Source organism: Crocuta crocuta, unplaced genomic scaffold (genome assembly GCF_008692635.1).
Source record: "Crocuta crocuta isolate KB4526 unplaced genomic scaffold, BGI_CrCroc_1.0 scaffold130, whole genome shotgun sequence".
NCBI lineage: Eukaryota > Metazoa > Chordata > Mammalia > Carnivora > Hyaenidae > Crocuta > Crocuta crocuta.
The window spans coordinates 11,115,754-11,140,882 of NW_027527920.1; the positions used below are offsets into that span (position 1 = coordinate 11,115,754).

Below are 25,129 nucleotides of genomic sequence, written 5' to 3' on the forward strand. Positions count from 1 at the left end.
AAACATTACTAAAAAATAAAAATGGGGGCGCCTGGGTGGCTCAGTCAGTTAAGTGTCCGACTTTGACTTAGGTCATGATCTTATGGTTCGTGAGTTTGAGCCCCTCATCGGGCTCTGTGCTGACAGCTCAGAGCCTGGAGCCTGCTTCAGATTCTGTGTGTCTCTCTCTCTCTCTCTCTCTCTCTCTCTCTGCCCCTCCCCTCCCCCGCTCATGCCCTGTCTCTGTCTCTCAAAAATAAGTAAAAACATAAAAAAAAAAGAGATAAAAATGGAACTCTAAAAAATGTTTACATAACCCAAAAGAAGTCCAGGAAAACAGGAAAAATAAGCAGAGGGGATAAAGAGCAAAGTTTTATAAAATGGTAGTTTTATAAAATGGTAGCCTTAAGCCATAACATATCAATAATTAGACTGAAATATAAATGGTCTAAATAGGCCAATTAAAATAGATTGACAAAGAGGATTCAAAAAATACAACTCAACTTTATGCACTCTATAAAAATCTTATCCCAAGTATAATATAGGTAGGTTGAAATAAAAGGATGAAACAATGTATCATGCATACGTTAATTTTAAAAAGCATGAGTGGCTTTATTAAGGTAAAACAGACTTCAGAGCAAAAAACTGTACTACAAACAAAAGAATGTAACGATACAACAATCTCTCCATGATGATAATAGAGGGATCTTAAATGTACAGGCACCAAACAGAGCTTCAAAATACATGAAGTAAAACGTGATAGAGATGAAAGAAGAAAGAGAAAACTGTGCAATTCTTGATGGGATACAGAAGAGTGAAATGACACCATCAACTAACGGGGTCTAACTGACATTTACAGAATACTCTTGTCAAGTACTCGGGGAACATCTAGAAGGACCATATCCTGGAATAAAAAACAAATCTTAAAATTCTAAGACTTGAAATTATACAGAGTATGTCCTTTGACCATAACATAATCACACTATAAATCAATAAAAGGAAGACAATAGGAGAATGTCCAACACTTGGAAATTAAATTAAGGCTCGGAGTGGAAAGAAATATTGCATGTTACAAACTTTAATCCAACTTTAATAAATGGCATTGATATTCATCCTCTCTTGTGCTTGAGGTGGTTATTGCGACTCATCACTATTTCTCTTCAGAGTAACTTTTTATTTTCAACCAAGTAGGAATTGGACCTAGTTTTAAAAGGCCATTAGCACTAAAAGGTATATAATAAAACACAGTGGGCCCCTGCCCTAGCCATTCCCATCTTACTCCTCATCCCTCCCATCCCCACAGGCAACTACCTTGAACCCTTATAGCAGTTTCTTATAAATAACATGTTCATATTGATTTCTTGATTTTTCTGTTTTACAAGTTATCCACAACTTCCTATCATGGAAGACAAGGATCCAGTTCTCTAGGTACGAACACCCATTTGTAAGGGCCATGCATTGACAGCTGTTATGGACTACAGGCGGGAAGAAGGTATATTTTCTGATGATGCCTTTCAACTGGCAAGAGTCTATCAACCAGTGATCAAAATAGAAAATTAAAGACTCCCTATAAAATACCTTCCTTGCACTTTTTGATGGCCTATAGTGAGATGTTACCTAGATACAAGCTGATATTTCAAGTGTTCACTAGAGCTGGAGAATAGTACACTTCAGGAGTGCTAAGGAGATGGACAAATTTCAACACTGATATCTCTTATTGCTCAATTTGCCCTAGAAAATAACAGACCTATCAATTCTCACATGTCAATGTAGCTATAGTTAAGGTAAGTAACAACACAACTACACTCTGCTAAGAACAACTATTAAGGTCTGAAGGCCTGGGACGACTACATTCTCCCTACTTTCCACATAGTTCATGCTGCTATTTCATCATCATCGTCTTGTTTGATCTTAGAAACTCTGTCCAATAGGTATTATGATCCTCAGGTTAAAGCTAATTACATTAAGGATCAGAGTGGAGAGGTAACTCAAGCAAGAATACAGAACTGGGAAGTGACCAGCTGGATTTGAATACCCCGGTCTTTGCCGTTTCCACTATAAAGCATGCTGTTTCTGCAGGTTAGGAAAACACACCTCAGCAAGATGTCACAATGCTTACGAAATTCTAAAACAACTACTGATAAAGAGGGAATCTTGGATCAGCCTCTGAGCATTAGAAAGTGTCCTTTTCGGGCACACTTAGAGAGGGCATCAGGAACATAGAAGCCTGGACGAGGCCCTGCCCTCTGTGAACTTCTACTTTCTGTATGGCTCCACGCTGCTCCCCTGAGGCCCGGGAAACCCAAAGGACTTGCATTCCCTCTCCTGCCCCACAGTATCACCCAAGGCCATGTTGGTCCTCCCTGGTTCCCGTGGGTACCAGCGTGAAGCTCTTGGGTGAGGCTGCCCAGCGCTTGACGGTAGTGAGTGGCCACTCCTGCAGCACTTCCTTGGTCTTCTCATCCACACGCATCACTGAGTCCTTAGTGATGCCCAGCAAGCGAGGTACAAGCTTGTTCTTGCCTTTCATCTTTTCCTGAAACAGGAAGTACCAAGATTAGTGTTCTTCCTCTGAATAGACCTGATTTTATCAAGTTATCAGTGGTTTCGTGATGTTTTATCTGAAGTCACCTACATATACTATGTTTCAAAATAAGCAGGGCTCCTGGAAAACCAGGGTCTGGGGACTAGGTGAATAACTCACAAAACTAAAGGGATGGAGGCTGAAACAGGGACATCAGAAGACTGGAAATATCCACAAAGGCACACTTGCTGAAAAGAGATGCAGTTTGGGGCAGCAGGTGCCTCCAAAAAACAGACTGTGACAGAAGGGACAGAGAAGACACCCAGAGAAGCAGAGGTTAAGGTGAATTCCAAATATTATCACTTCTAGTAGCCAACTCAGTGAATAACAAAAAAGGATTAATGTGGAATTTAAATATGGCACGTTAACTATTTAGAATTAACTGAAACTCTGCCAAAGTAGAATCTTCTCATTACAAAGAGACACAGACCTTTTAAATACCTGAAATACATTTACTTCTGAATTCCCTGTTTCGGTACTTGTATGTGTATCTACTGACTCTGAAAAGGCCTTTAAAATTTTTTTTAATGTTTATTTATTTTTGAGAGAGAGAGGGAGGGAGGGAGGGAGGGGGAGCGAGCGAGAGAGAGAGAGAGAGAGAGAGAGAGAGAGAGAGAACACGAGTGGGGGAAGGGCAGAGAGTAATGGAGACAAAATCTGAAGCAGGATCCAGGCTCTGAGCTGTCAGCATATAGCCTGATGCGGGCTTGAATTCACTAGCTGTGAGATCACGACTAAAGCTGAAGTCAAATGCTAACCAAGTGAGCTACCCAGGTGCCCTGAAAAAGGCTTTTATGATTAGCTTTCATAATAATCATGTCTATTACCATAATGGATCCTTACCTCACACTCATGCCCAAACAAATGTAAGACATTAATAATTTATGAAGAACATATAGTTGATATTTTATGATTACTGGGCTGGAAATGACTTTGATAATTTTTTAAAATGTTTTATTTATTTCAGAGAGAGAGAGAGAGAGAGAGAGGAAGCAGGGGAGGGTCAGAGAGAGAGGGAGACACAGAATCCGAAGCAGCCTCCAGTTTCTGAGCTAGACGTCAGCACAGAGCCTGACGCGGGGCTTGAACCCATGAACCGTGAGATCATGACCTGAGCCGAAGTCGGATGCTTAACGGACTGAGCCACCCAGGCGCCCCAAGGGCTGGAAATGACTTTGAAGCAAAAACACTAAAATAAAGAAAATTCATAAAGGGAAAGATCAGTATCTTCAACTACAAATATATAGACTTTGATACATCTAAAAAACAGAAAAGTAGGAGAAAAAGAAAGAAATATCACCATAAACAAAATTGAAAAGCAAATGACTGAGGATAATACAAATTACGACAGTGAAAGACTTTATCATTGTATATGTGAAAGGTTGTCATAGACTGACCAAAGAACACAAACAGAAAATGTGTTTAAAGTAATAAAGTAGATTTTCATTTGAGGGGGCAAGGGGGGGATGGCAGTGGAGCAGGAAGGTCCTAGGCTAGCCTCATCCCATGAATACAACTAGATAACTACCAAATCATTCTACATATCCCCAAAATTGACCCAAAGACTGGCAGGACAAACTCCACAACTAAAGGCAGAGAAGAGGCCACAATGAAGAAGGTAGGAGATGCAGAGATGCAGCCTTGGAAAGAAATGGATCATAGCCGCTGTGCTGGGGAGGAAATGGTGATTGTAGAGAAAAGCTGGAGACAGACTAGCACATAGGGGATCACATGGGGAAAACAAATCCCTGCAGCAAATGGCTTAGAAAGCAAGGGGGGCCGAATTTCTTGAGTTCTTCTTCTTTTTTCTTTCTTTCTTTCTTTTTTTTTTTTTTTTTTAATTTCTTGAGTTCTTGAAACCAGTAGGGCTTAAAGCCTGGAGCTTCAAAGGTCAGTGGATGTGGATTGAAAAGACTGGAGGAAGCTGGGGCTGATACTGGAAAGAAGGGAGGGCAAAAACCTCATGGACATAGAGTGGGGAGGTTAGCTGCTCACCTCAGAACACAACCTAGAGAGGCAGCATTCATAGAGAGAGACCAGTATGGAAACAAAAGAGCTAGCAGGTACCATTTCCCCTCTGTACTCTGCAGCATAAGCATAGAGCCATGTATGGGGAACCAGTGCAGTGCCAACATTCTACCTAGCTTATTTACACCAAGCCCACCCCACACTCTGGTGGAATTGCTCTTCTCAGTAACACTTGCCTCAGTCTCAACATAGTGGGCCTCTCTTCCCCAGAAGTAGGGCCCAAACCCTTGACCACTCTGCATCTCCTGAACTGGGAGCTTTTACAGGGCCTTGGTTCTGGTGGCAGTGGTGACATGTCTCACTTCACAAGCAGACCAAAGCACATCTAGTTAAAACAGGCCCCAATCAGGGCGCTTGGGGGTGCTCAGCCGCTTAAGGGTCCGACTTTGGCCCATGTCATGATCTCACAGTTGGTGGGTTTGAGCCCTGCTTCGGGCTCTGTGCTGACAGCTCAGAGCCTGGAGCCTGCTTTGGATTCTGTGTCTCCCTCTGCCTCTGCTTCTCCCTTGCTTGTGCTCAGTCTCTTTCTCAAAAATAAAGATTAAAAAAAAAACCAAACAGGCCAGTCAGGCCAAGGACCATATACTGCCCACAACAGGCAAAGGGAGCCTCTGCAGATGACTAGCCTGAAGGATAAAGTGGTCAGGACACAACAGCAGAGTGCGTGCAGCACACAATGGAGATACTCCTGGCAGCACCAAGCCCTGAGGAACAGAGAACACTACAATGCAGAAGAGCACTATAGGACCTCTTCTTCATAAAGTCATTACCTTCAAGAAAAAGAGACATAGCTGACGTTCCTAAGACACAGAAACAGGCACAGAGACACCAACAAAATAAGAAGACAGAAGAATTTTTCTCAAATGAAAGAACAGAACAAGGACATGGCCAGAGATCTAAGGAAAACACACATAAATGACATGCCTGATAGAGAAATTAAAGCAGTGATCATAAGGATATTCAATGGACTTGAGAAAAGTGTGGAGAAGAGTGGAGAATATCGGTGAGACCATTAATACAGAGATGAGGAATCATGTAGCAGAGATAAAGACATGAAAAGATGCTCATCATTACTGATTATCAGGGAAATGCAAATCAAACCCATAATGAGATACCACCTCACACCTGTCAGAATGGCTATAATCAAAAACACAAGAAACAACAGGTGTTGGCAAGGCTGTGGAGAAAAAGGAATCTTCCTGCACTGTTGGTGGGAATGCAAACTGGTAAAGCCACTCTGGAAAACAGTATGGACGTTCTCCAAAAAGTTAAAAATAAAACTACCTTAGGATCCAGTAATCACAGTACTGGGCACTTAACCAAAGAATACAAAAAAAAAATTGTTCAAAAGGATACATACATGCCTATGTTTATAGCAGTATTATTTATAACAGCTAAGATATAGAAACAGCTGGAGTCCATTGATGGATGAATGGATAAAGAAGATATGTGTGTGTGTGTGTGTGTGTATACACATATATAAAATGAAATATACAGCCATTAAAAACAACAAAATCTTGCCATTTGCAATGACATGGATGGAACTAGACAACACAATGCTAAGTGAAATAAATTAGTCAGAGAAAGACGAATACGTGGAATTTAAGAAACAAAACAAATGAGCAAAGGGCGAGAAATAGACAAATTAAGAAAGAGACTCTTAATTATAGAGAACAAATGGATAGTTACCCAAGAGATGGTTGGAGGGGGGATGGATGAAATCGTTGATGGGATTAAACAGTGTACTTATAAGAGGCACCAGGTAATTAAAATAAGAAGTTAAAAGTTTAAAAGAAAAAGAAAAAAATCAAGTAAAAAAATGGCAATTAGGTTAGGTTTTCACTTATATAAAATTGAGGTTTTTTTTTTAATAGTCAGAATTGAAGAAGGTATGAAGGAGGATCTCCTTTGATGGGAATTTAAAGTGGCAAAGTCTTCATGAAAGGAAATGTGTCAATAGTGATCCAAAGCTGTAAATATGTTCCCCCTTTGGACACAGCTTGCTTTTTACAAAGTTATTCAAGAAGAAGTTGTGAATGTGTGTAAAGATTATTCTGCGAGAAAGCATAGCTACAGTTTATCACAGTGAAAAACTAGAAACAACCAAAATTTTCAACAACAGGGGATTCCTTAAGTAAATCAGGCTATAGCCAGATAACATAGTATTCTATAATCGTTAACAATCCTATGATTGGAGGGGCGCCTGGGGGTGCTCAGTTGGTTGAGCATCTGATGCTTGATTTTGGCTCAGGTCACAATCCCAGGGTCGTGGGATTGAGCACTAAGGTGGGCTCCATACTGAGTGTGGAGCCTGCTTAAGACGCCCCCCTGTCCCTCTCCCCGCCATTTGCCCCTCTCCCCGACTTGCACACTCTAAGAAATAAAGATAAATAAAATTGTTTTAAAAATATGATTAGAAAACAATTGGATTCATGACAATAAATCTGTAATATAGTATAAAATAAGTAACATTTGTATAACATGATCCTACATAAATAAAATTTTAAAAACAGATTTTTTAAATAAAATTCAAAACAAATTTTTAAAAATAAAAACTTCATTACATGATAAAATGGTGGTGATGATCATCTCCAGTGATTTGTATTCATTTTCTTGTGTTTTTTTTCCTTATTCCTCAAATTTCACTTAAAATCAATTCACTTAAAAATTCCCTTAAAAATAATTTCATATTTATTTCTCTTGTTATCAAGGAAAAAAAAAACAACTTCCCAAATATTTGCTGAAACCTAGCAACGCCTAAATTATTATTCTCAGAGGAATACACTTACATATTAGCACACACAAATTCTGTATGTATACAAAGGAATGGACACTTTTAAAATAAGAGACAGGTGCTAGGCAGTTAATATTATCCATTAATTTTCAGGACATCCCCCAAATGTTGGTATCATCATCCTCATTTTGCAAATGAAGAGACCAGCCACTTATCCAAGGCAAATAGTAGTGAGCAGTAAAGCCATGATTTGAACACAAATTTGAGTAGCTCCAAACTGTCTGACTTTGAACGTGGACTGTCTACCACATTGTACTGTATTCTGGTGAAAGCATTGAGAGAAAAGACAAAAATCCATCCCCCCAACCCCCGCAGCCCCCCGTGGGCAGTTCATAAGCCATGGGACAATGAAGGTCAATGCACAGCTCCAGCTTCCTCCCAGGAGGAGGAGAGAATAGGATCAGGAATCTGTGTGGGTGTCTGAGAAGGGGAATAAGGCAGCCGAAGAAGCTCTCAGTCCTTAAAAAGCAAACACTGAGCAGAGTGAGATTCTTTGTAAAGAGAGTGAAATCAGTGCAGGGTGGATGATGCCAGCATAGTCTCATCTGGCTTCGGGAGCCATACTGAGATTTAGGTGAAGAAGTTCTAGGCAGTGAGTCACAGAGGGCTGGCACAAGCCCAGCAGCTAGGACCAGGAAGGGGAGAAGAAATAAAATATGGTTTGCAGCTGTTGCTTTCAGCCTTTTCCATCTGCACTTCCCTGTGAGGGGCTGTGGGGTGAGGGAATACAGAATGGTGATGGATTGCCCTGAGCCTTGTGGAGATCACTGTGCACGGGAGACGAAGTCACAGTGAACAAGCCAACAGCTCAGAGCGGGCATTCCATCACAAGATCACGATTAGGGGGAAGGGGGTAGAAGAAACTCAGAAAATGCTGAAACCCAGCACCAGAGACCACTGTCAAGGAATAAAATTATTTCAGTGCCTGTCCACAAAATGCACAGCAGCTGGAGAAAATTAAAATAGAGAAGCGCTCAGCTCAGTGCTACCCACGTTGATTCTTCTATGAAGTCCTTCCATAGACTCACAGCAGTAGAGGATCAAGGTTAGGAGAGGCTCCTCCTTCCTCCCCGTATTGCCCACATCGCAGCCCTGACCTGGTCTTTCCAACCTTTAGCTACACAGACCAGCATCCTTTCATCTCCAGAAGAAAACCAGCCAGGCAGTCCCCGGTGAAGACCTGTTTCTCATACGCAGACACACGGAGAAGACAGTAGCTGCAATTCTGTAGAAACTTCTCCCAGGTGGTCCTCGTTAGGTTGGTTTTGTTTTGAAGGTATCTTGAGCTTGCTTAACTTAGATGCGTGAGGACGTGTGCATTGTACCAAGAAGGGGCAGGATTCATTAGTAAGCCCCACCCTGCCTCCTTCTGGTGCATCTCAACCGTGACTGTGGCTTCAGCCATGGCGGCTGGTTGTGGTCAAGCCTGCTCTCCTTCTGACTCTTCCCACTGGTGTGGCGATGGGCTGATTCTTCCATCACCTGTGCCTTACATGGGAGATTCAGAAATGATGCAAGAGGGCTAAGCTTCTGGCACGCTTGGGCTCTAGGCCCCTGACTTGGATGTGGCCTGAGCCTGTGATCCATCTGTGCTCACAAGAATTCTACTTTGGCTTGGTTCCAAAGTGCGGGCTTGTGTGCTCTGCTCTGTTATCAGTACACATTATTTCTTTTAGGGGCATGGAAGAAAGGGATGGCTGTTCAAGAGCAAAACGGTGTTAAAGATCCCATTCGTTGGCCATTTTTCTCTAGTGACTGGCAATCTATTTCGACTTAATTCACTTTCCTGAGAGGCTCCGAATGCCCTCTGTGATATTTTTATAGTTAAGAGGAGAAGAGGGTCAGCTCCCTGGGTATGTCACCTCAAGGCTCTGGTGGTGGCCACAGGGAAAATTCAAGACAAGTTTATAAATGAGAAAGAAGGTTTCCACAAGAATTTCCTGGAATAAAACAAGGTCCTTTGCAGGACATAGGAAATGGCTTACCATTGCTGATAGGGTTTTGATTAGTGGATCGAGATAAAATGCAAAAGAAGTCAATGTAAGAGGAAGACTGTAGACACTAATAGCTTCTGTTCATGGGGATCTCATATGCCACAATCCCCTTTTCTATATTATCTCATTTAAACTTCATAAGATATCTCAATTTTATAGGTGAGCAAACAGGCGTGGAGATGGAAGGTAAAGTAACTTACCGAAGGTAAAACTAAGTGGCAAAACCAGAATCTAAATCTAGGTCTTTCTTTTCAAAGCATCCATTCTTAGCCACTGAGAATATTGTCACATTAAGCTGTTCCCTGTGGACTCATTACATGGCTTATAGACATTCTCCATATCAGAGTCAGCCAACTACAGCCAGTGTTTACACCCGCTTTTTACCTGCTTTTTCATGGCCTGAGAGCTAAGAGTGAATTTTCCATTTTTAAGCAGTTAAAAAAAAAAATCACAAGAGGAATAATGCTATGTGACATGTGAAAATTATATGAAATTCAAATTTCAGAGCCCACAAATAAAGCTTTACAGGAATCTAACCATGTTCATTCATTTACGTATGCCTATGGCTGCTTTCAGGTCACATGGGCAGAGATGAGTAGTATGGCCTGCAAAGCCTAAGACGGTGACCGTTCGGCCCTTTACTGGAAAACTTTGCCATCTCTTGTTATACATCATGGATGCTAGAAGTCCATTAGAGGTTGAAAGATTCAGGAGCTGGGGATTGGGAAGATGTGGGAAGAATTAAGCAGGTGGTATGATCTTAAATTTATCAAATATCCTTCCTTTCTAGGCACCACACTCTGTAAGGGATGATCACTCCCATTTTTCAGATGAAGAAACTGAGGCTCAGGGGGCTTACAGATGTTTCTCAAAGTCCTAGGAGTTTCTGCTGTTTCCCATATCGGTGTACGTGGCTATCCTGGGTTTGGGTTCCAGGGCAATTCTCTTGACTCCAAACATCCAGGTACTTTCTTTTATAATGACAAAATATAATGCTCTGAATATTAGGACAACATGTTTACAGATATGGATGAGAATATGATAGAAGCACCTATCAACATATCTAACCACATTGAGAATATCTCTGACTAACCTTAAGGCCATGTGGTATGATTAGTGTGTGCACTATCAATATTAAAATATTTCATAAATTACAATTTCATTGACTTATTTACATTTCCAATAGCCCATACAAGTAAGAAATGAGAAGCTATTCACTCATTTTTAACTTCCTAAATTATGTCAATGCAACTCTTTTATAATTTAATGGCATGTTTAGGTCAGAGTTCTAAAGAAATCTGTTATTTACACTTTTAAAAAATTTACTATCCCTTAGCCATACGGTGTGTGTGTGTGTGTGTGTTGTGTAAGCTATTCTGCACGAGATCTCTTTTATTCATAGATCCTAAGTGGCTGTGCTTATCAATACACACACACATTAATTCATGTTGTTGACATATGTATTGTACATTTATTTGACCAACTTACTGATTTTAAAAGTAAATCTAAAAGTTAAAATGACTGTGTATATTGTTACAGTATGTACAGAGATCTGTAGGCTGAAATTATGCTAAGTGAATAGATGATTTAATAATATTAGCTTTTCTAATCCATGAACCTGGGATATCTTTCCATTTATTTGTGTCATTTTCTATTTCTTTTAGCAGTGCCTTAAAGTTTTCAGTGTATCTATCTTTTACTTCCTTGGCTAAATTTATTCCTAAGTTACTTACTGTTTTTGATGCTACTGAAAATGGGACTATTTTCTGTGTTTATTTTGTAGATAGTTCACTGTATATAAGGCCATTTGATTTGACCTATTGATCTGATTTATTAAGGTTCATAATTCATAATATTAAATTACTCCTCAGATGTACTACTCTTAAAACAGGGCAAACTGAGGTCATGCAAACTATTTATTAAAATCCATTTTAGGGGTACCTGTGTGACTCAGTTGGTTAAGCATCTGACTCTTGGTTTTGGCTCAGGTCATGATCTCACAGTTGATGAGATCAAGCCCTGCATCTGGCTCTGTGCTGACAGTGTGGAGGGTACTTGGGATTCCCTCTCTCTCTCTGTCCCTGCCCTGCTCATGCTTGCTCAGTTTCTCACACTAAACAAGCATTTATAAAAAGAGACATTATGAAAAAATCAATTTTAAAATGTATACAAATAAGATCACTGAGGAAAAAATTAAGTGAGCAGTGTGCTCACTTTCATAAAGTCACAAAAAACAAAACTAAAGAAAACCAAAATTTGAATATCTGACACTTATATGAAAATTGATCTTGGCCTTTCTTCAAAGGGATGTAATTTAAAAAAAAGGAATAGAAAGGAAGAAGAAGAAAGGAAGAGAGAGAGAGGGAGAAAGAAAGGACATTTCAATTATTTTCTTATTTGCCTTAAATGTTTTGTAAAAGAAGTTTTCCTTTGTCCAAATCTGCAAGACCTTGCAATACCCGGACGATCTGTGCTCGATTTCTAATTATTCTACTACCATAAGCATATTTTTCTCAGGCCCTAAATTATGCTTGGAGAACATTTTATTTTTTCTGGAACTTACTGTTCAAGTGCTCTTCCTAATTATTACGCGTAGCTTGCTGTGTGCTATGTATTTTCCTAAATTTCCTGACCTATGTGCACATCACTGAAACTGTATCAAGTGTGATGGTATTAACAGAAAACGATACAAACACAAGAGATGAATTTCACACATGAAGGACCACAGAAAAACTCAAGAGAACATGGACTTTGATGCCAAAGCATAGGACATGCTGAAAACTTGTTTAACCTCTGTCCCTATGGGGTACCTGAACTCAGAGGCCATCTACTGTTCTTCAGAATAAGCCGTGAAAAGCAGCCTTTATTTGTAAAACAAGCAGATCTTACCATCTCTTCATGGTGAGGATGGAAGGGCTAGGGTGATGAAAGCAGGCGACTACAGCTCCAAAAGGCTCACCTTGGCCAAGGCAGCAGAGTCCAAAGGCAGGGAATGAGGGCTTTGAAATCAGAGACACCTGAATTCGAGTCCTGCCTCCTTCCGGTACTGGCCTTGGGGCCCCAGCTAAGTCATTTGATCTGTTTGGGCCTCTTTTTCTCATTTAAAAAAAGAAAGTTACAGTAGTAGTTCTTCCAGTGGGCTGTGGATAGGACTGAGTAAGATATCCTTGGCATGTAATCATTTACTCTATGTTCCTGTTATTCTCTTGGGAGAGGGAATCATTTTTACCCACAAGGTACCAGCCCCATTCAAAAATGCACTGATAGTTAAAAACTCACACTAAATACAAAAAAATCAGCTTCTAAATTATTCTTCTAAATAACACAGTGATTCACCTATGCTTTCATCATCTGCGAAGGCTCTGGCATTTTCGGGTGTAAAACCGAGAGTTGTTTGGTTTAAGGAATTCCTCAGCATGAAGCGGATACCTTTCTTCAGTGTAACACCTTTGCTTCTCCTCAGCCCAAAGGAGGCAGCTTCCTCCAAAGGGGGGGGGTAGAGTCAAGAAAAGCATCTCTATCCCCAAACATCCTAGAGGCCAGTTTAACTTTCTTCTTCTCCAGTTCTCCGTGGGGAGAGCAACCTCCTTAAATCACCCTGACTCTGGTCTTGGGGCTTCTGTCCCTGGATACAGCTGTAGCTTAGTGGGTAATACTCCCCTCTGTCTAAAGCAACAGGGGAAAGCTCACCACAGGGTGGAGTTTTCTCCAGGGTCAAGGGCAAGAGGCAGGAAGCCAAGAATCACAGCAAAACAAGTGGAAATCAATGAAAGCTATTAGCGAGATGACTAAAATAGAGTGTGTGAGGTCAGGATGGACAAAGGGAGAAAGAAGCTAATGAGAGCACTCATCAGTCCGCCTAAGAACACACCCATCAAAGGCCTTAGTCTTGAAACTCAAAGACACACCTTTTCCCTTCTAGTAGGAAGGCAAACAATTCCCATGAAAACAAATCTGAAGGCCACAGAAAACCCCCAAACCCATGTAATTATACAAAGTAAGTACCGTATTTACCACATTAACTTGGTATGCAGTGATCAGCAGCCTTCACGTAGTCCAGGGCATTCTTGGTAATCTTAAAGTCAGATACTTCCAGAGGAAAGTGTTGACAAGCAGACATAAACGTGGTCCTTCGGTGACTTGACACCATGAACAGCGTGCCAAGCCAAGACACAAATGCCCGGAGGCCTGTGGGCAGCCAGGCCCACTCACCAGCCTTAGAGCTCACACACTTCATGTCTGCCCCATGGCTAAAGTCACGGCACCACTGGCCAGATGCCTCATGAGCAAATACTAGGCGTCTAGCGACAACAAACCCAGCTTGATGGCAGACACCACAACAGCGGAGGTGGCAGAGGCAAACGCCTTCTGCACCCTGCCTAACTTACCTTCACCAGGAAGAAGGACACACCGTACGTCCGGAGGGATCGGGCGAGCTTGACATACTTGACCTTGGCTTCTATTTCGCTCATCTCTCCGCAGTTCTTATGCTCCTACAAGTGACAGCAGCAAGGACCAGTTATTGGAGTGGTACCAGCAGGTGGACTTGGGAGAGGCGGTTAAGATGTATGGCACATACAGTTGATGTGACTGATCAGTCATGGGGTTTTGTGCTGGAGACCTCTCCGTGACACATGTACCGGCTGCCCAAGGATCAGAGCAGAGAGACAGCTCAAATGCAGGGCCTTGTTAACTAGAGCCGGATCCCAACCTCCCTAGAAGTTTTGTTAACTATACCCAGCAGTTCCTACAGTGCAGCATGAGAGACCAGGGTCCCTGAGTGTCATCGACTTCTTGGAGAACTCCAGATCCCAAAAGGTTCAGAAGCAATGCTTTTCGATGAGAGCCAAAACAATGTTCTCTGGGAGAGGTAGAATTCTAACATGCACCCAAAATATGTAGTTTCCTGAAGACCAGGATGTATAAATGCCTGCACATCAGAGTGCTTGGAAACAAGACTGGGTAAAAACTATCTTTTATACACAGGAAATTTCTATTTCAACTTATATTTACATCTCAATACCAAAAAAGACTGATATTCTGGATTCACTGGAGTGATTGTTTTATAGCAAAGCTGATGATAGGGCTGTTTTTTTTTGTTTTTTTTTTTTTTTTTTACTATTTGCCTAGGAGAGACAACTTTCTGACTTTTAGGGAAAAAACATGGATTTTAAAAAGACACAAATTTTCAAATTCTAAGCTTCAAAACAAGTATCAGGACAAAGAAGCTACTTGTAGCTTCTTCCTCAGTGCATTTTAATAGCAAATCACCTTGTTTCAATGCTACCAAGATAATGCCTTTGAAATTAAATGTATGCACATTTTTCTCAGAAGGACTAAGTAACCTTTAGCAAGAAGGTACGGATTAAGACAATAAATCTGCCCAGAGTAGAACTGTCAGCTTCTTTACTCTTGAGTCACTAATCATTTATTATATAAGTAGAGTACATGCACGGAGTATGAAACTATTATGTGCAGAGGCCCCTCTCATACTAATAGATGAGGCTAGCGAGTGAGGAGAATAATCAAGTTCTGTACATTTCCAATACCTGAAATATTCTCTTTTCAGCTCCTCTCTGCTTGATGTATTCTTTGGGTAGGAATTCCTTTAGACTGAGAGAGAGAAAAAAAAAAAAAGTAAGGCATTTATTCTGTGATGAGAAAGAAAGCAGAGAGACTTTTTGCACAACTCAGTTAAGTCACTAACTCTCCCAGTATTTGATGGAACAATTAAGAACAGACTGTCACATCCCATGATGCACTTCAATAGGACAAAAATATAAAACCAGTCTGATAGAAAGGAACAGACTAACACGGAGAAGAAAGAAACTCCATGATACATTGTGAAATGACAAGCAAAGGGTACAAGAGTTTCTTTGTGATAAAGGGAAGGAAGCATTTTTCATTTTATATCGTCAATGTGTATTTTTAAAACAATACAAGGATACACCTAGTACTAACTAAAATGATTCTCTATGGAAAGAAGGGAAAACCAGGGCAAAGGGAACCAGGACGGAAACAAAACCTCCAGATAGTCCTTGTTTTACGGTTATCATTTTAGAACCACTTGAAATCACAAAGAGGGGGAAAGAATTCAACACCTAAAAATCTGAAGCAAACTGAAAAAAATCAACCTAGCTGTTTATCAAGTTGACAGTCTAACTATAGGGAGAAAAAAGATTTCGAATAACATCGGAAAAAAAAAGTCTTTTGACCATACATCCATCGTGAGGTAAGTCTTCAAGTTAAAATGAACTACAGAAGACATGCTAAATATTGATAGCTTTATTTTATTTATTTATTTTTTTATTTATTTATTTTTTTTTGATAGCTTTATTTTAAAACTGCTACCATCTCTCTGCTAAACGTACAAATATACCACACACTATAAAATCAGGATATACTGCATTATATACCATTAAGATAAATTAAATAATAATTATGTTAGTTGCAAGAAACTAAACCTTTTTGCACAGATTAAAATAAAGTGAAAAAAAAAGTTGAATGAAAACCCTGCAATCTTTCATTTGAATTAGAAATATTGGTCCGAACATCTGATTCAGTCTTTTCTCTGAAAAACTTTTTTAGTATGTTCACAGAGGGAGTGAAGGGCAAGGATCATCTGGTGGCAATTAGCACCCCCAAAGCCTTGACCAGGGAGCCCCCAAATATCATTTCCAGCTAAAAGGAATCAAGGATCCCTGGAGAAGTGACTGATTCTAACTCTGGGGTAGGAAATGTATCAAATGTTCTTGGGGCTTCTTATGCCTGAGATCAAAGAAGCTATCAAAATGACACTGGACTGACATCAAGGGGTAACCAGTGGCCAAAAACAGGATGATTTTTAAAACCTTATACAAAAGAAGAGAGGATATAATGAATCCACCATCCAGCTTCAACAATGTTAATTCAAGGCCATTCGTGACTTACCTACTCCTTCACCTATCCCTACCCCCAGATTATTTTTAAGCAAATCTCACATATCACATACTTAATTTCATGCTCTGGGGCAATCAGAATGTCAGAAAGAATGACGACCACAATGGGTAAAAACAAAGATCTATAAAATCCCATAAAGACCCTTTAAAATAATCATTGGTCACCTTAATAGGTGGCTCGGGCACCAACTCCTACTGAAAACTGATAAAGGGCAAGAAACCAAGGTAACCACCAATACAGAAGAAGAAAAGGAGTCTAAAATCATCATTTGATAGCTTCTAATGAAATAAGCAAGAGATCAAAACAAGTCTGAGTGGTTGCTAAAATAACTTATTTTATTTTAGTGACAAGTTAATGGAGAACTTTATGGTAGATGGTTCAGTCTGATTCAAACCCACTTAATCGATTTTATTATCAATCAAACTGGGATAACCAGACAGCACAGGCCTCCTAACTGATGTAACAGGAAGTAGACAGCACCACCCAGGAAGTATTCTTGGCAATAAAGAACAAGTAAAAATATAATTTAACCTAAATTTAATTGAGATGTTAGATCTAATTATTAGTTTACAAAAAGAAAGAAGATCATGGTAAGTGATACCACCAGGATACAATGAGCCCAAGTCTAAATGAGGCAATTCTAAAAATAACCTAGGTTCCTTGAAAGTCAACGGCTTGGTAGAGATGAAAAAGAGGACACAGTAACAGAATAAGGAAGTTTCAAAAAAAAACATACCTACTCCAAAACTACAGTAATAACATCAGTGGAATGCTGACATAAGAATAGACAGGTCAATGGAATAGAATCACGAGTCCAGAAATTAACCTTTACCTTTAAAGTCAATTGATTTTCAGCAAATTGTTTTTCATTGGGAAAACAATGGTCTTTTTAACAAACGGTGCCAAGACAAGTGGATACCCATGAGCAAAACAATGAAGTTGGACCCTCTACTTCACACCAAACACAAATAATTAACTCAAAATGTATCAGAGACCTACATTTAAGCTAAAACTGTAAAACTTTTAGAATACAGGAATAAAACCTTATGGCCTTGAGTTAGGCCAAGACTTAAGATACAATACCAGAAGCACATGCAGGAAAAGAAGAAATAAGTAGGACTACATCAAAATAAAAAAATTGGAACTCAAAGTAATACTATTAAGAAAGATTGTAAGCAGCCCACAAAATGGGAGAAAACATTGCAAATTAAGTACCCGATAAGGGACTTGTATCCTGAATACATAAGACATCTTACAACTTAGCTATGAAGAGACAACCTAATTAGAAAATGGGGAGGTGATCTGCAAAAACATTTTTCCAAAGAAGATATACAATTGGCCAAAGCACATGAAATATGCCTAGTATCAGGAGCTATCAGGGACATTAAAAGAAAATTACAATATGATACCACATATCCACTAAGAGGGCGACGACAAAAAAAAAATGGACAATCAATGTTGGTGAGGTTATGGAGAAATTGGAATCATGATGCATTGCTGGTGGGAATGTAAAATGGTGCAGCTTCTGTGGAAAACAACTTGGTCATTCCTCAAAATCTTAGACAGCAATTCTACTCCTAGGCATGTGTCCAGGAAAAATGCAAACGTGTTCACGCCAACATCTGTACATGAACGGTCATAGTATTTGTTATAGCCAAGGGTAGAAGCAAGTCAAATGTCCATAAACTGATGAATGGATAACTCAAATGTGGTTGATCCAGATGAGGGAACATTATTCAGCGATAAAAAGGAATTATGTGTGATACAGGCGCCAACATGGAAACACTGTGCTAAGTGGAAAAGCCCATCACAAGAGACCATATATGTGGTCTCATTTATAGGCAATTTCCAGAAGAGACCAATCTATAGAGACAGATAGGATCAATGTGTGCAGAGGCTAGGGGTGGGCACAAGGGACAAGTGTTCTAAAATTAGATCATGATGGTTGCAGTCTTGTGAATACACTAAAAAGCACAACTGTACATTATAAATGGGCAAATTATATGGTATGTGAATTACCTCTATAAAGCTTTTCTTTAAAAAAAATATTAATCAAATAGAATTTGTAGGCTTGTATATGAATCCTGACATGAAGTAAAATGTTATTTGTCAGACACTGGAGGGAAATTTAACAGTGTCAGTGTATTAGATGATATTATGGAATTACTAATTCTTTTTAAGTTTATTTATTTTGAAAGAGCAAGTGAGCACATGTATGCAAGCAGGGGAGGGGCAGAGAGGGAGGGAGAGAGAGAATCCTAAGCAGGCTCTGTGTTGTCAGCACAGAGCCCAAAGAAGGGCTCGATCCTACAGACCATGAGATCACGACCTGAACTGAAATCAAGAGTGGAGGCTTAACTGACTGAGCCACCCCAGACGTCCCAAAATTATTGCTAATTTTGTTGGGTGTTAGGACAAATTTGTGGTGTACGTGTTTAAAAAATATTTTTATTTTTTACTTGTCAGAAAAACATACTGAAGTACTTATAGATGAAATAATATGCTGCCTGGAATTTGCTCTAAAATACTCCAGCAAAGGGGGTGCCTGGGTGGCTCAGTTGGCTAAGCGTCTGACTCTTGATTTTGGCTCAGGTCACACTCATGATTTATGCGTTCAAGCCCTGCATTGGGCTCTCTGCTGTCAGCTCAGAGCCCACTTCGGATCCTCTGTACCTCTCGTTCTCTGCCCCTCCTCTGCTTGTGAGCGCTCATTCTCTCTCAAAAATAAGTAAACGTTTTAAAACACTACTCCAACCAAAACATAGAGGGGAGGTACGGTCAGGCCCGATACTGGCCACTTGAACATTTAATGAAGGCTGGTCAATCTGCAAACCTTTTCCACTGGCAAAGATTTTAAGTATGTTTTCTGGAATTTCAGGGATCTAGTGGCAGAGCAATCTAGATTTCTCCAGAGCCCACGTCAGTCAGCAGGGGGAGGGTCTAAGAAAGATCTAAGCAGCAGCACGTTGGACATTATGACTATCATTAAGCAACTTCATGGACAAAAATGTGATTGAGACGTGGAAGGCACCGAGATGACAAAAAGAAGGCGGCTGAGTCACAGAGAAGTCAAGTACTTGTTAGTACTGGGAGCCTCTGACCTCCCAGAGCAAGAGTGGATCCACCTGATAACATCGTTTTCCCCGCAAGCACGCTGAAAATGACAGCAAACAGGCATCCCGAGTGGGCCACTGGACAGTAGCTGCGCTGCTACCAGCAAAGGGAGACTTGGCTACGGTAACCAAAAGCATCCAAAAAGGGACCCAAGCCAACCCCTCAGAACAATGGCTTTTACTAGAAGAATGCCAGATGGCAGGGTCTAGTGGCCAGGCAGGAGTAGAACATGTTGGGCAGTAATGTCAGGAAAGTTCTGTGTGGCAGCAAGCTGCCTTCTATCCGAACCAACGCTCCCGTTCTTCAGTCGGTACAGAAAGCAACTTCCAGAAGCTTGCATTAGAGGTGTCAGCCTCAGTGTCCCTGGAGTGGACTTGGGAGTTTTGTAAGGTATTTGAAAATAGGAAGTGTGTGTGTGCCCGTGTGTGGCATGTGTTTTTCCCCAGTAAATCAGCAAAGTGCACAGTGTCAGCGTGAAGCTTAAAGGAGCAGGCAGGCTGTCACCCCTGCCTGGCAGCCAGCAATGCGGCAGTTCCAGCCCAGGTGTTGTTTTGATTACCAAACGCGAGCTTGGGAGGCTCCTAAGCATCTGGGACATGCATACAAGTGAAATCTGTCAGGCTTCTTTGACAAAATGGGTCAGTCTGTCAAACCTGATTGGACATTTTTCTCTTAATTAAGCAAGCTCTGGCCAAGCAAAGTCCCTCCCACTGCCTCCTTCAATATTCCCATCTTAACAGGGTAGCAGCGGTCTCTTCCTCCAAACCTCCTTACCCCTAGCCTTTTAAAGAACACCTTTTTCTGGGTGCAGTTACATCAGATACTTCATTTCGCTAAGATGGTGGGCTAGTCTAAGCTCTTCTTACACCCCCAAGATCAATGGGAAATTGAAAGTCTGTAGCTAGTAGGCTCTTCTCTTATGAACCCCGCTTTTGTTCTGGCCAACTCAGCTGTGCTTGCTGTCTACCCTTGCTGCTGACCAGGCATCACATGATAATGTAATAAGCCAGCAGAGCCCAGAAACTGCTAACCTGGTACAAAAAGAAAGCTACTGAATGCTTAAGAAAGGTAAGTATTTTTAAAAGTTATTAGATGTGAGACAACTGCAAAATACTGAAGAGAGAAAACCACGAAAACCTAAAAATAGCTCACCTTCGGATTGCTTCAGGAAATTTCTTTAAATTCTCTCCTAGATGACGTGGTTCATCCAAGGAAAACAACACAGGACCCCAACCGGGGGATCCGCACCAAGAAAAAACTTTGGTCTTTCATCAAAAGATTAGCAAGTGAATGTGTAAGTTGAAAGTTTAATTGTAGGGTTTCAGAGAGGCAGGTATCATAAATTCTGCACTTTTTGGATTATCAACCATCTAAAATCATGTTGATAGAGGAGTTCTGTTAATAGCTGGTGCTTACTGAAAGTCAAACAGTTTCAGGTTCTTCACATATATAAGTAGATTAAAGGCGTTCTGACAAAAGCCCTTGGAAGAAAATACCCCATTTTATACATGGAACATGAGGTTCACGTGATGCTATATTGTCCCCAGTCACAGCCAGTAACTTAAGCCTCATCTGTGGCCTCCAGAGACCATGTTCCTAGCCACTCAACACCCTGATCCTTCCAAGTTATCCTTTAGTCAAGAGTCTTAACCTGTGATCAGTATTTCAGAAGCTTGACACAAAGAATGAAACAAGAGAAACACCCAATCAGATAATGATAAAAATTACCATAGCAGTGGCAGAGTTTTAGAAATGCCCAGAAGACACCGAACAAGAGAAGAGGAATTTAATCAATGCATTTGAGGGAGCAGGGTCTAGACTCAAATCTAGATGTTCACAAGACCTTTTTTAATATGAAATTAAAGCTGCTTCTTCAAGGAGTTCCAGAAGAGGGATCCTAAATATCTTCTATGGTCTGGCAAGAAGTATACAAGCATATGAGCCAGCTTTGATTGTGAGAAATGTGAACCTACTTCTCAATGGTCCCAGAGCTGCCCCAAGTGCATGATCACAGGCAAGTCCCCATTCTCTATGCTGGTGTGATCATCTGAAAAGGACATAGGATTCCTTCCTAGGAGTGTTAGTGCTCATAATTGAACGCACAAAGCAGTCTGGTGTTGACCCAGCAAAAAGAGTAGATGCTTAGAGAAGAGGGAAGGTAGAGGGGTATGAGCAGGGGCAGTGTCACCCACGGGACACTGGAACACCCAGGTGTCCTGAGTGCAACCTTCATGGTAAATCACCGAACGACCAATAATGACATCTCAAATTTGATAGCACAGAACATTCTCAAAGCCTGGTCACAGGACCATCAGCAATCAGCATCAGCGCTACCTGGAAACGGTCAGAAGGGCCAAATTTCAGGATTCATCCTGGACCTGCTGAATGAGAAGCTCTGGAAGCAGCACTGTGAGTTTTAACAAGCCCTCCAGATAATTCTGATTATGCTGATGCTGGAGAACCAGTAACCCCGTGGGCTAAAGGCTCGAGGGACAGAATCAGACACCCTGGCATTTGAAGCCAGAGTCAAAGATGAATGTATCTGTGCAGTTGAGGGTACTGGTTAAATTCTGGCTAACTGTGGTGATGATAGGGGAGGAAGAAAGCATCTACTGAGCTGGGAAACACTAACAGTGGGATGTAGTGTAGAGGGAAGATTGCAGGGAAGCAGCCCGGGAAAGGGTGTGAGGACTTAACCTCAGCCACACAGCAGTTCTGTGCTCCTGAAGCAATCCCAGTGTCCTTTGTGGGACACTTGATAGGAACCTGTCTGGGGGCTCAGAGGCAGCTTGGGGCAGATGGTGACTGGTTTGAAAGTTCTGGAGTCCGAAAGCAGTTCGGGAGGTAGGCGCCAACCTTAGGAGGCTGCTGCTAAAGGGAAGCATGAAGGCACCACCGGACGGTCACAGGCGCCTAAAACCGACACGAGAGCCCCAGGCTCCCAGGTGCACAGAAGAGAGGCAAACACTAAAGAAGCTACGGGGTGGGAGCGATGAGGAAGAGGAGGGAAGGCAGAGCTGAGGGAAAACACAAGCTGAAATGCCTCCTTCACCATTAGTCTGAAAATACAATCCCCAGCCAAATTATTCTGCAGACCAACTCCAAAGGGGGAATAGGAGTTTGAAGAAACGCCAAGAGAAAAACAGACTCAAGGCCTCCCTACTGTGTCAAAAGCTTTGCTTGTTGACAAGAGAATTAGGTTGAGTGTGTGGTGAAAAACTTCCAAGTCCACTCTGATTTTTTCAACAGAGATTCATAGCCTGAGTCGCTTTGTTTTCTCAATAGAGTATGTCCAAGGCACAGGCCGACAGGATGAGGGGCTATGGCCCTGGGGGCCGAGAGCGATTCTCACCTGTTACCCACGTACCACTGGGTTATCTGCTCCTGCAGCACACAGCGCCATAGAAGCTTGTCCCAACTCCAAGGCCTATGAATTTTGCCTTCACCAGATGTTATACGTCCAACCTCAGTGAACCCAAGCTTCTGTCACCTCACAGACTATTTGTAACTGTCTTTTTAAAAGAAATGTTAACTGTGGAAACATTGGGAATATACCTATCCTATGGTCATATTTGCTTTATGATTGCTACCCGTTTTCAAAGAGAGATTACAGGTTTATCTGAAGTCCCCTACCACCCTTCTTCCTCTCCCCAACTATATTCACTTTCTTATAGTTTCCAGGCATATTTGATTATGCTCCTTCATCTCCTTCTATCTGTAAACAACATAGTCTGTTTCTCTTTGTGTGTATTTTTAAATTCAACAGATTCATTTTCTGAATGTCTTGTTTCCTCTGTAAAGTACTTTGATGTTTTCATACATTTAAATTTGTGCCCATCTAATGGACATGAAATGCTATACCCTTATTGATTTTGCATTTGGTTTACTTATGAGGCTGAATATTTTTCCATATCTTTATAAGTCAGCTGGATTTCCTCTTTTCTGAAGTACCTATTGCTATCCAGGGTGGTCATTTTCTTAGCTTTTTTTTTTTCTTTTTTTAACGATTTCTTTGTTCTCTGTAGTATGTGTTGCAAATATGCAAATTTCTTCTTCCACACTCTGGAGCTTCACTCTTAGTTTGGTAATAGGTTTTGCCCAATATTTTAATTTTAATAAAGATGGGTTTATCAACTTTTAGAACTCTTATCATCCAGCATCAGTAACAGAGTATTTTAATTACTATAGCTTTATAAGAAATTGGGTATTTGTGTGAGTCCTTCAAATAGCCTTAGTCATTCTTTAGGCTTGACAAGTGCATATTAATTTTTTAACAGTTATACTGGAATATACATATAATCATATGTTTTATTTACTCAAGTGTGATTAACATACAGTGGCCTATTAGATTCAGATGTACATCACAGTGATTCAATACTTACATACATTACAAAATGATCCCCACAATAAGACCATCTGTCATCATATAAAATTATTATAATATTACTGACTATATTCCCTATGCTACGCATTACATCCCCATGACCTATTTACTTGATAACTACAAGTCTGTATATCTTAATCCCCTTCACCAATTCCAATTCAATAATTCTGCTTCTGGGTATTTAATGGAAGGAAACAAAAATACCAATTCAGTGAGTTACAGGCACCCCTATGTTCACTGCAGCATTATTTATAAAAGCCAAGATATGGAAGTGACCCAGATGTCCACTGATGGATGAATGGATCAGGAAGATGTGGTGCATATGTACACAATGGAATTATTTGGCAAAAAAAAAAAAAAGATTGAAATCTTGCTATTTGCAACAACATGGATAGATCTAGAAGATATTATAACTAAGAGACACATGGAATCTAAAAAACAAATGTACACACAAGACAGACAGACTGATAGATATAGGAAACAAAACAACTGATTACCAGAGAGGGGAGGGGCTGGGGGTAGGCAAAATAGGAAGGGGTTAAGAGGTTTATATATATTTTAACATTAGGTTTTCTCATTTCTTGGTATGTGGGACTTGGATTCAAATTGAAGTGAATTTTACAGATAAAATGAATTGCTTTTATGACATTCAGTTTTCCTGTACATTAACCTAACAAACCACTCCATTTATTCAGATCTTGACTTACACTCTTCAATGAACTTTTGTCTTTTACCATTTTATTGGTTAGATCCTGGGGCTTTTTAAGTATCTCTATTCATAGGTAAATCATACTTTTTGTTATAAAAGATTTTTTTTTTGAGAGAGAGAGAGAGAGAGAGAGAGAGATCAAATGGGAAAGGGGAAGAGGGAGAGCCAGGAAAAGACTCTCAAGGTGGTTCCACACTCTCTCTCTGTGTAGCCCGAGGCAGGGCTCAATCCCATGACCGTGAGACCATGACCAAAACCAAAATCAAGAGTCAGATGCTCAAACGACCAAGCCACCAGGCATCCCAAAGGTCTCTCCTTTTTAAAAGTACATTTTCTTTTTGTTATGTATGGGAATACTATTTGCCATATATACATAAATAATATTTCGTTTTCCAGCCCTGCAAGTGAGTATGCATACTACTGTTTGGACCTAGGCGGTGACGAGCAATTATGTATTTATCTTCTTTCCAGGAAGCCTGCTAATATTAGCTCTGAGAAGTTTCTTTGCAGAACAAGTGGATTGTATATGCAGATAATTCCATCACCTGCCAATAGTGACAGTTCCATTTTTCTAGTCTTGAGTTTATTCATCTGTTTCTCTCCT

General features: G+C 40.6%; 1 protein-coding gene across 1 annotated transcript in view; it reads right to left on the bottom strand.

The window, feature by feature from the left end:
• Positions 1-25,129, bottom strand: part of TLN2 (talin 2) — a 425,012-nt gene that overhangs the window by 155,732 nt on the left and 244,151 nt on the right. Inside the window, exons 10-12 of the mRNA XM_077745320.1 lie at positions 14,929-14,992; positions 13,768-13,872; positions 2,360-2,515 (exon numbers count right to left, since the gene is read on the bottom strand). Of these exons, the coding sequence (XP_077601446.1) occupies positions 2,360-2,515; positions 13,768-13,872; positions 14,929-14,992 (325 nt within the window). The remainder of the gene's footprint in view (positions 1-2,359; positions 2,516-13,767; positions 13,873-14,928; positions 14,993-25,129) is intronic.